Source organism: Notolepis coatsorum, assembly GCF_963971535.1.
Source record: "Notolepis coatsorum genome assembly, chromosome: 10".
Classification (NCBI taxonomy): Eukaryota; Metazoa; Chordata; class Actinopteri; order Aulopiformes; family Paralepididae; genus Notolepis; species Notolepis coatsorum.
In genome coordinates this window covers 19,783,428-19,796,100 of record NC_140174.1, presented here as the reverse complement: position 1 = coordinate 19,796,100, position 12,673 = coordinate 19,783,428, and the positions used below count along the sequence as shown (strand labels likewise).

The window sequence follows — 12,673 nt, the reverse complement described above, 5'->3', positions numbered from 1 at the left end:
GACATTCCTACTGCACTACCTACCGTCTCTACAGACCCGCCAGAAGTGGGTAAAGGAGAGAGACAATTTGACAGAAGGAACAGTCGTCATGATTATTGATCAATCACTGCCCAGAGCTATGTGGCCGGCCGGCCGCGTAAGCAAAGTGATCACCGGTGCCGACGGCAAGGTCCGAGCAGCTGAAGTGCTTGTCCAGGGTCGCACTTACACCCGTCCCGTGGCGAGGCTCATAGAACTGCCCCGACTCCCAGACACAATCGATGATGACCATGACCCTATAACCCTATGACTTTGTGAAGTTGACTGACCCCTACAGCAAACCCTTATGTGTAAATAGACAACGCGATTAATCTGTCTCTGCTTAACTGATTAGGTCTGGGACCAATCAGGGGGTGGCTGTTGTGAAGGGCCAGATTAAACCGAATATATATATTTATTTATATATATATATTTAATTGTATTTGTATATTCTCTAATATTCCCTGATATCCCTTGTATATTCCTTGTACAATATGCATTGAATATCCATTCTAGCCTACTGAACATCCCATAATAGTCTCCATTCTACTATTGGTCGAGACCTTGGTGCCAGGCTGCCATACCCCCCAGACCCAGTTCAAACGTACCGCTCAACATGTACGAACAAGTCCTAGTTCCGCGTAGGAATCTGGCTACCGCACCACTAATGGTACTATTTGTTCATAGTGCGTATATATACTGCGCTACTAAAGTAGGACTTCCTTTTTAGTCCAGTTTCTTACCCTCCCATAGAGTGACAGACGTAAAGCCTCCCCGCGACGCCACGTGTGGGAGTAAGGCCAAGTTCGGCCTACCATCGGTATTGAGACATCGTGTATATTAATATTTGAATAGTCATATTTGGCACTATATCGTCGAGTTGGACGTAGTCTATTAAGCTAATAATAGTCTATTCATATGTAGTGCTTCGTGCGGTGAGAATACTATCGTAGTCAGCACCACCATCGTTTCGGGTAGAACTGGCTGCTTATCCAGGGTGGCCGACCCCATGTGAGGCTGCACCCGAGGAGCCCCAGAGCCGACGAGCGAGTGGACCTGCATACCGGATTATTCTACCGACGACAGCCCGCCTTCCCAGGCACGGATTATGCTTTGTATACAGTGATTATTCTATGGATAAAGACCAACACTGCCGTGTGTTGGAAACCCCCCCCCCGGAGAGGACGACAGGTGAGGAGACGCTCTACACGACGAGGTCGCTTCACGTCTCTCCATCGTGGACCGGAGGAAGCCGGCCCACAGAGAGTCCAACTGCTTTCATCTGTGGATCGAGGATCGCTGAGGCACCGAGCCGCACAACCGTGGGTTCTCCCAGGATACCCTCGGCCAGACGGATACAGCCAGACTCTACCCCCCCCCCCCCTTCTCCAGTTGTCTTACAAGCGACCGGAATTCCCCCCTAGTGTATCCAGTTCTATAATCATTAAAGTATCATTGCTATTATTCCTTAAATATTCCAGGTTGTACATTTACCGCCTGCGCCACCAGAGATTGGACGTTCTCTATTGATATACCAACGAATACTCATTTGCCATAAAAGTTCATCCTATTTCAAATCATAAATGTAATTAAGTGATTGCTCTACATACCTTTTGCTATGTATTAATTATTATTAAACGCAGACTTTCGACTTGGTACATTTGTGTTGGATCGTTTCATCTACGTGGGAGTGTTTACCATAATTATTTATGCCTAGTACTGGGTGGCCAGAGTCTAAAGTACAAGAGGTAGTGGTAGTAAGTATCATATCTAACAATACAGTCAGGGAATTGTACCCCTCAGTTACACATGTATTTTCTTTAGTAGGGTCCTCAACATACATGTGTTCTCTTCAGAGTATGGTCTTCATTGTACATGTATTTTCTTCAGAGTGAGGTCTTCATTGTACATGCATTTTCTTCAGAGTATGGTCTTCATTGTACATGCATTTTCTTCAGAGTATGGTCTTCATTGTACATGCATTTTCTTCAGAGTGAGGTCTTCATAATACATCCATCTTCTTCAGAGTAAGGTCTATTTCACATTTATCCACTTCAGAATGAGGTTTCATAATACATTTATCCTCTTCAGAGTATGGGTTTTTACTCACTGTTTATCATCTTCAGAGTATGGGTTTACTCACTGTTTATCATCTTCAGAGTATGGGTTTTACTCACTGTTGATCATCTTCAGAGTACGGGTAAGTCTTCGCTCACCACTGGTCGGTAAGTTTTCACTCACCACTGGTCGGTAAGTTTTCACTCACCACTGGTCGGTAAGTTTTCACTGTAACTGCCCCCCGGCTTGGTGTTGAAATAAAGATGCGGTTATGTTTCGTACAGATGCTTTTATTTATTTTCTCTTTTTTCTCTTGCATTTCAGCTTAGCAGTACTGTAGCTTTTCTTTGGTAGTTGCACCGTGTTTGTACAGGTAGTGACGGTTGCATCATTTGCTCCGTTTGCACCCCGTTTGCACCGTTGCACCGTGAAAATTGTCCGGCAGCAGGTGCCTTTGATTAGAATCTACTTCGTGAGTGCACCACTTTATATGTTTATAAATGTTTGGCGGTTACACACATAAATATACAACAACATATCTTCAACAACAGTAATAATAATAATACATTTGAGTGTTCGACATACCTTATTCCGCTTTACCAAGGGTAGTTAATTTAACTGGAGTAAGGTCCTTTTATCATACATATTCGCTGCCTGCTCCGTCGTTATCTCTGAATTACTTCCGCCTTGGTCACACAGGAAGCTGTGACTTTATACTAAAGGAAGACGAGCTCTGCCCCCATGTGGACACTAAATGAAAGTGCACAAGTGGCTCCGAAATATTATTTTCTTAAATAGATAAATAGAGGGCTCAGTATTCTGAGCCAATACAGAGAAATTGATCATCTAGACCAACGCAAATCAAAGCTTACTGACAGTAAAGATGATAGGCATCTTTACCCTTGGCGGTCAGTTACAGTACTGTACTGTACAATACAGAGTTAAGTGTGTACTGTACATACAGAGTTAAGTGTACTGTACTGTACAATACAGAGTTAAGTGTGTACTGTACATCCCCAACGCTGCAACACCCCCATTCCTCCCAGGTGTCAGGCTCCTCATTCGCTTCCATTCATTTTGGGGACCATGTTTAAATATCGGAGATGAACGTTATTTCGATTGATATGAATAGCTAGTTACGTTTATATAGAGAGATGATAAATTAATTAAACGTAAAAAAATAAAATAAAAAAATTGAAGTGATTCAAACTTGTCACCGACTGATCATAGGCTCTACACAGCAAGCTGACGAATGAGTTGAGCTATCCCTCGATATTAAAACTGAGTGACAAATGTATAATTTACACTTGTGCCAATTGCCTACTTATTATTAAGCTAGGTATTGCGCGAGCGTTGCTTGCGTAACCTGCGTGGTTATTATGTAGGGGGGATTACGAATGCATAATGCCGCGGCAACCTATTAATATTACCTATGCGACCTACAGTATGTGACACATTACATTTCCGCATTTAATTTCCGCGAGCGACCTCTGCCGCTCGTGCCGCGCTGCAACACACAGGAGCGGCAGGCGGCGATAAGGGGGCGGGCTAGCGCACGGTCACGTGGGCGTCGTGGCCAATCAGAGAAACGCTGAACGCAAGTAGGTTACCTTAAGTGTTCACGCCACCTGGTGAGTGATGTGTTCACCTTTGAGACGCGGTGGCTCACCTGGTGAGTGATGTGTTCATCTTTGAGACGCTGTGGCTCACCTGGGCCCTGTTTCTTGTACGTGGTTCAACTAAGTCGATCAAGATGTCATTATCCAGCTTCAGTTAACCCGATGTTTGAAGCCGGGATTTTCCTGTTTCACAAAGGTGGATTCAGTCTCGTTAACTCAAGCCAGACTTGCGACTCAGGCTAAATGCGCGCGGCCGTTTTAGGTGAAAAGCCAGCACGTATCGATGGCAGAGATCCTGATTCTCAACGGCATTGATTGATTAATTGATTTAAGACTTTATTGACAGATTGCAATACGGCTCAATCGCCTCGCCGACAAGTTAAATGCGTTATCTATAGGCTAATTCTAAGTCCCTCATTACCTCAATCAATCAGATTATATTTCTTTAAACTTGCCTGCTGGATTGAATAATCAAATGAGATCTTGCTAGCGAAAATAATTAGTTAACTGTTATACAGAATTACGATACGGCTCTCTTACCCATTGATTGATGTATAGTCAATCTTTAACTTATCTCCAATGTGGTCTAACGGGATGTTCTTTTGACTTTCACACGGACGACCAGGGTTCGAGACCCTAGTCGTCTCCTACTTTTTGCAATATAGGAATAATTCAATTTGGTGCACGTTGAGAGCTATATAAAGAATGCCATCCTCAATGCATGTAGATTTATAATATTTTAACTTAAAACCAGGCTACTTTGGCGTATAATCATTAATATTATATTCAAAAAAATCATATTGGAAACACCGGGATTTGAACCCCGGTCGCTGGGTTGGCAGGCTTGAGCACTACCGCTGGGCCACTGGGCCAGATGGGATAAATTCATTGTTTATACATTAATGAACGAGAGACCCGTGTTTAGAATATCCTTTGTTTTGAATGAAGTTTATCTCTTTATCCTCATTCATTAATGTGACGTCAACGGCTCATTCAATTTCTCAAATCCGTCAAACAGCGCATCTCATCAGACATCTTAATCCCAGTTACAATTAAAATAACCACATAATGTGTACATCGCACGAGCGAGCGCCACCGTCGCCACGGTATATATAACGTGCATTATTTAGGACAAAGTGAATTTAGTATCAGCATTTTGGGTCTATTTTACATTTCAAAAGCCCCCTCTGGAAGAATGGAGCACAAAAACTTAATTCAGAATGGTATAATGCAGATCGTAGACTGTGGGAATAGTTTCAGGAAACGGGCTGTCACTTTCTTTGCGGGGGCGTGGCTCTGCGTGATCCGGCTAACTTGAACTTGAACTCTGCTTTCGACCAGGCTCAAACTTTTGGATATGTTGTCATGGTGATTTGGAAAATCCACGTACATGAAACCGGAAAGTCCGGCTAACCCAGTTATCCAGTTAAAGTTATCCGGCTAACTCAGTTATCCAGGTACAAGAAACAGGGCCCTGGAGAGTGATATGTTGATTGATTGATTGATTGAAAACTTTATTAACAGATTGCAGAATGGGTACAATACCGTACAGCTCAATACACACAATTGTTAAGGGGATGCAGACCAGAGAAAGACTTTCGTCTTGTTTACATCAGGGTCCCCCATTTTCAATTCATCAGGACATATATGACATACATGACATACAGATAGTCAGTACTGCTACATCTATACATTTATGACATACCAGATTTGCAAATACAGTACTGTTTGTGATACAGAAGGAGTCAGGAAAAGGGAGTATATACATTTGACGTAGAAACTGTACATTGGAGGAGGTTGGGTGGGGGGGGGTTGGGTACACTGGGATATTGACAACCATACTGGGTAATCTACATTGGAGGTGGTTGGGGGGGGGGGGGGCACACTGTATATACAAGCAAAACTGTACATTGAGGGGGGGGGGGGGGGGGGGGCACTGTACAAACAAACAAAATTGTACATTGGACTATTGACAAAACCATACTAGGTAAATGACTGTACATTGGAGGGGGTTGGGTTAGGATATTTACAGGGGCCAGTGTTGAATTGCAGTCTCCCGTAGGTGTCCCTTGAGAGAGGTTTTGAAAGTGGGTAGTGATCCACATTCCTTTACAGCTTTGGGTAGGGCGTTCCACATTGATGTGGCATAATTGCGAAACGTGTTTAGTCCCTTATTTGAGCCGAATCTGGGTTTAACATGATTTGTGGAGCTCCCTCTGGTGTTGTGATCGTGGTATTCACTGACCTTTGGGAAGTATTTTGACATGTACATGGGTACCTTGGTCGTGTAGTGTATCTTGTAGACCAGGCCCATTGCAAGTTGCTGTACTCTGTCGTCTACTCTAAGCCATCCTAGGTTGTCAAAGTGGGCAGGGGTGAGGTGGGTTCTAGGAGTAAGGTCAAGCAGTAGTCTGACCAGTTTGTTTTGAGATGTTTGTAATTTTGTTTTTAGCGCCTTTGAGGTGCTTTGGTACCATGAGGTGCAAGCATAGTCGTAGTACCCCTGAATGAGTGCTCCTGCCAGAGTCTTCAGGGTATTCTTGTTTACCAGAGAGGAGATCCGGTACAAGAATCGAGTTCGTTGGTTGACTTTTTTTATTACATGTTCACCTCTGAGACGCGGTGGCTCACCTGCTGAGTGATGTGTTCACCTTTGAGATGCAGTGCCTCACCTGAGGGCCCTCATTCATCAACCTGACTTACGCACAGATTTGTGCTTAACCTGTGCGTACGATCATTTCTAAGCAAAGAGTGGGATTCATCAATTTCAACTTGAACTTGACTTAGTGCTTATGTGTACGCACAGCTCGGACCACACTTAGCTGACGCCCAGTGGTAGAATATATTATTACAACAAGGAAATGAGCTTCTGTGCATAATAACACTGGCATGTTCTGTATGCACCGTAGTTCATTATAGTTCATTGTAAAATAGCAACAGTAGTGTAATTATGGTCAAAACCCTATAAATAGCATTTGGAATAATAGATATTTCTCTCAGAATGAATGCAGCATGGTTTATATAGCGTTATCGGAATATACGGGGTGTAGGCTACTGACTGACTGCGCTCCGCGTAGCTTGATTGATTGATTGATTGAAAAGTTTATTAACAGATTGCAGAATGGGTACAGTACAGTACAGCTCAGTACATACAATTGTTAAGGGGATGCAGAACAGAGAAAGACTTTCGTCTTGTTTACATCAGGGTCCCCCATTTTCAATTCATCATAAATCATAAAGCTCAACTCGTTATTATTTTGCGCACAGACCGCAGAAACACGGGAACGTTTTGATTATATTTAAAAGGCTTTACGTTAAACGAAACAAGTGGAATGTCGAAGCTGTAAGCAGAATACAAGTCATATGAACACCCACGATATAGTGTTCTTCCCCCTTTTTACTGTATAAGAAAGAATAGAAAACGCATTGCAATGACACCAGATAGTGGACAGACTATGTATATGATGGGATTCAAGTTCGCGTTTATGTTGATCATAGGCATGCTGTCAGAGTATGATATCTTAATCAAACATTCTAGAACATTTGTCGTCACAGATCATGTCCTAATAGAACATAGGCTATGGCATGGTCCATCGTGATATTGTGTGGACTGTTATTACTCTACCGGTACCACCCATTGTGACAACAGCCTTGTGAGTCCCGCACACAAACATGATGGAATTCAAGTTCATGTATTGAAAGGCAGGCTACATCATACATGCAGTGAGATTCATTGTTCTTGTATATGCTCTCGTATTATTGTTTATATAGGCTACCCAATACTGACATCAAAATAGATTGTAGTATGCCTCTAGATATGCAGCAGGTAGAAAATTGACGGGAGATCCATCGCGATTTGGAATAAAATTGAGGAGAACTTTAATCCCTGGGTATTAATCAAACAACACGGGAAAAGGCAGTCATATTCCAGCGCGGTTTTTATTAGTGTTTGCGCTGCCCAGGCAGCAATGGTTAATAGATATCATATCCGACATCACCGTAAGTGTACACGTCTGTCAGCCTGTCTAACGAGTTGAGTTCTAACAAAGAACATATTACATGCTGGTATGCTGATAGAGTAAACTATTATATGAATATGATATGATATAAGGTATACACTGGTCCGTTGCATACACTGGTATGCGCAAGTTACTGTTGCATAATGTAGGCTATGGCTGCTATTATATGCAATCCATATAGGCTACCTAATAGTATATGATTTTTAGAGGCATCTATTTTGTTGTCGGTAATACCGACAACAAAATAGATGCCTCTAAAAATCATATAGCCAATCGAACACAACTAATAAAGGCATTCATATTACAGCACGGTTATAATGACACACAACCAACGCCAAACAGTGGTCAACGAACGGTCTTTATTAGTATTTTGAGCTGTCCAGGCAGAATTGCAGCAATGGTCTTAGGGAGCCGTTGATATCTGACATCACCGTTTACAAGTCCGCCTTTTATTTATCCCATAATACGCGATAGTGTCTTCTTGGTTCGACAGCAGTGAACATTGAACAATCTCCGTGAAGTTTCTCAGAGTTCCGCTCGGGTCAGTCCATTATTTCACATCCCATGGGGGGTGTTTCCTCACTTTCATGACCATATATGGATAATCATGCACGAGCATTGACGGTAGAACAAAGTGGTATTCATCAACACGGAGGAGCATAGGACCTGCGTACTAACGGTTGATGAATCCCGATTTTCCTGTGCGTAGTGTACACTGATTCTACATTCTGTGCTTACGTGTGGAAATAGAACATATTCTACGCACACGTTGATGAATGAGGGCCGGAGAGTGATGTGTGATGTGTGTGTACATTTTCTTTTTTCTTATTTAATATTTTCATCTTTGATGGTGAATAACACCATGCTAAAAATGATCAGACAGCTCGTTCAGCACCTTCTTGAGATCACATGTACAGAAAACCAGCAAATGAATAAAGGGAAGATGAATAAACAGAAGGTTTTGTAGATACAGTACTGAATTCTGCCATCAGGACACATGCAATTTGAAATATGATTATGGAATATAGAATATCAGGCCTATAAATGACCTTATTATAGCCAAGTCGCACATCTATGGATCGGGCAGTTTTTTGCTAGACGTTCACAGAAAGGTAGAGAAACGAACTCTCATTTATGCCAATAACGTTCAGGTTTGTGGGAGATAATCCCGAAAAATAAGATAAATAAAAAAGTTTATCCACAAGTCATATGATTTACAGGATCTGGCTTGAGCTGGGTTTTGGTAGTGTAGTTTTTCGAAATTAAAAAGCCCATCGAAAGACCTGGGTCTCCTCTCCTCATATGACTACAAACAAAATGGCAGTGCGCAATTCCTAGCGTCAATATTTGCCTGTTTCCGACTAGATTTCCAAAACTCATTTTTCACTAATAACACTTTAAACTATTGGTAAACAAACGTATTGCTGAAAATATACACTATGGCTGCGGTTTTGACAGGGTTAGGGTCTTTACTCTTGGCTACATTTGAAAACGAAAACGCAACATTAATTCATAGTCTGTAGAGATGGATTTATGGCGGGATGTCATTTTGGGTTCGGCGGTACCGGACCCATCGAGCTTAAAGCTCATATGGCTCTGGAAACAAAGCTCTTTCTAAAACGAGTCTTTCTGCACATGGGCAGTCTATACCTAGAAGCAGATGGTCTTTCTGCACATGGGCAGTCTATACCTAGTAGAAGCAGAAGGTATTTCTGCACATGGGCAGTCTATACCTCCAGATCCAGAAGGACGAGTAGTCACTCTAATTATCTCACTGGGATAGCTTATAGTAAATTAAATTGTGAATTAAATTGTTAACTTCTATCCCTAACCCTGGGCTCTATGCTGGGAACCATTGCTATAGGCTACGTGGAGCATTTGTTTTTGTCACGATTTGGTGCCTAACTCAGATTAACATGGTTTGTCTTTCCCAGATTCACATTCTCAACTTGATGGTAAGTTCATTCATTCATTCATTCATTCATTCATTCATTCATTCATTCATTCATTCATTCATTCATCCATTCATCCATCCATCCATTCATTCATTCATTCATTCATTCATTCATTCATTCATTCATTCATTCATTCATTCATTCATTCATTCATTCATTCATTCAGTCTTTATTTAATCTTGAAGGATCCTTGAGAACAAACTCTCATTTACTATGACGTTGAGAAATACGAAAGAAATACGAAAGTCAATCAATTAAACATTTAAAATAAATGTAAAAAAAGGAACTACAGTCTGTGGTGAAGTGGTTTTCTCTTGAAGATTTAAACTGATCAACAGATACTAATGAATTCAGTTTTAAAGTGCATTGCAAAACATTTCATGTTTCTGGGGCACATAAGCTAAAATCAGATTTTCCTAATTCAGTGCAAACTCTAGGAACCTTAAGTGTATAAACCAATCACCAGAGTGAGTATGATGATGACGGGCCAGAGCTCCAATCCAGCAATGAGGTGATGTAGGGAGATCATCAATAATGAGGTGATGTAGAGAGATAATCAATAATGAGGTGATGTAGGGAGATCATCAATAATGAGGTGATGTAGTGAGATCACCAATAATGAGGTGATGTAGGGAGATCATCAATAATGAGGTGATGTAGGGAGATCACCAATAATGAGGTGAAGTAGGGAGATCATCAATAATGAGGTGATGTAGAGAGATCACCAATAATGAGGTGATGTAGAGAGATCATCAATAATGAGGTGATGTAGGGAGAGATCATCAATAATGAGGTGATGTAGGGAGATCAGCAATAATGAGGTGATGTAGGGAGATCATCAATAATGAGGTGATGTAGGGAGATCATCAATAATGGCTTCATAAAGAAACAGATGCCACATCACATCTCTCTACTAGAGAGGACCAACCGTATCATACAGGATACAATGATACAATGATGGAACCATAATTGTCTCTCTGCCAGAGAGGACCACCCAACCGTATCATACAGGATACAATGATGGAACCATAACTGTCTCTCTGCCAGAGAGGACCACCCAACCTTATCATACAGGACACAATGAAAGGTACCAGACGTGTCACCGATGATAGATCAAGGGCTGAATAATAATAATATACAAACTCCAGAGGCTCCAGATGATGAAACACCTGATCTGCTGCCGTGATGATATTTCATCTAGAATCATCCTCGTTGTTGCTCAGCAACTAAACCAATGTCTCTTGTAAATCAATGTACAGTAACCGTTGAACAGTAACTCCAACATAACAACACAAATGTTATAAAGGATTTATTGACGCATCCTCAAAGAGTTTATTTCTCATGTCTGGCCTTGCTGCAAATTCTTTTCAGTGTGTGGAACCACCCCCCTAAACAATAGAATAGTAGGAGGAGAGGATGCTCCAGCAGGAAGTTGGCCCTGGCAGGCTAGTCTGCAGAGGTTTGGTGGCCATATTTGTGGTGGATCCCTCATCAACAGGGAGTGGGTGATGTCTGCTGCCCACTGCTTCAGCAGGTGAGTGATATAGACTTCTGACCTAACAGCTTTAGTGCCTTGCTAAACTTTAAGGTGGTTGGCACAGAGCAGGCTGGCTCAGAGCAGGAATACACCCTCCCATTCGTGCTCAGGATCGAACCAGCAACCTTTTGGCTACCGGTTGTCCTCCCTACAGTAACTCTAGGCCCTCTGGACAACCCAGGGGCGATATGTGATAGGGCCTATTTTGAAACACTTGACATCTTTCACGATTATGTGAGAATGCTGTTTCATCCAGAATTACATGCTGTATTTTCCTCTTTCAGCTCAAGCACCTCAGATTGGCGGATTTCCCTGGGTCTTCAGAACCTAGATGGCAGTAACCCAAATAAAGATTCCAGAACTGTTGCTGAAATAGTGCTTCATCCAGACTATGACGGTTTCACCAGTGACAACGACATCGCTCTGCTCAGACTGTCCTCACCAGTCAGCTTCACTGACTACATCAGACCCGTCTGTCTGGCAGCCAGTGACAGTATGTTCAACACTGGTACTGATAGCTGGGTCACTGGCTTTGGTGCCGTCGAGGAAGGAGGTGAGGATGTCAACAGTCTTGCTGTGGCCTATTGACTTATCAGGTAATATATTCTAAAATGTCAGTTGGTCTTTGTAAATCTTCTGTTTTTCTGTCTGTGCCTCAGTCGCTCTGCCTTTCCCTGAAACGTTACAAGAAGTGGAGGTTCCAGTTCTGGGGAACAGACAGTGTAACTGTCTCAATGGAGTCGGTACGATCACAGACAACATGATCTGTGCTGGTGTACTGGCAGGAGGCAAAGACTCATGTCAGGTACTGTTATATTCAAATCCACTCAAGCGTTAACCATGACAGGAAGTAAAAGGGAAAAAACAAACCTATTTCTATCTGTTTCAGGGCGACTCAGGAGGACCAATGGTGAACAAACAGGGCTCCGTCTGGGTCCAGTCAGGAGTTGTTAGTTTTGGTTTTGGCTGTGCTCGACCCAATCTGCCCGGGGTCTACTCCAGAGTGTCCCGTTACCAGTCCTGGATCAACTCCCACATCAGCAGTGACAAGCCAGGCTTTGTCCAGTTTACCTCCAGTGGGCCGGATGCTGACAGCAACTACACCTGTCCTGGACTGCCAGGGCCTGTTACCTCTGTTCCAGCCATTACAACTACGACCATAGAGCCAGCTGTAGTTGTTTCAAGTGCTAAAGGTGAGACTCAGAAGTGGTCATCTGGTTTTTTCTTGACAAATTGTATTTTAGTACTTGTTGCATATAAAAAGGTATTGTGTGATTCTAGTTGTTTTAATCTATTCTCTAGTGTGTGGAGCCACCCCCCTCAACAATAGAATAGTAGGAGGAGAGGATGCTCCAGCAGGAAGTTGGCCCTGGCAGGCTAGTCTGCAGAGGTTTGGTGGCCATGTTTGTGGTGGATCCCTCATCAACAGGGAGTGGGTGATGTCTGCTGCCCATTGCTTCAGAAGGT

General features: G+C 42.5%; 1 protein-coding gene across 2 annotated transcripts in view; it reads left to right on the top strand.

Moving 5' to 3' along the window:
• LOC311236057 (transmembrane protease serine 9-like) overlaps window positions 1-12,673 on the top strand; it is an 83,318-nt gene that overhangs the window by 26,765 nt on the left and 43,880 nt on the right. For both annotated transcript variants that reach the window (XR_014620193.1, XM_084323645.1), the window contains exons 2-7: window positions 9,649-9,669; window positions 11,041-11,203; window positions 11,491-11,759; window positions 11,866-12,011; window positions 12,096-12,399; window positions 12,509-12,671. Coding sequence is in view for 1 of the 2 variants with exons in the window: in XM_084323645.1 (XP_084179771.1) it covers window positions 9,649-9,669; window positions 11,041-11,203; window positions 11,491-11,759; window positions 11,866-12,011; window positions 12,096-12,399; window positions 12,509-12,671 (1,066 nt within the window). In the remaining variant the exon portion in view is untranslated. The remainder of the gene's footprint in view (window positions 1-9,648; window positions 9,670-11,040; window positions 11,204-11,490; window positions 11,760-11,865; window positions 12,012-12,095; window positions 12,400-12,508; window positions 12,672-12,673) is intronic.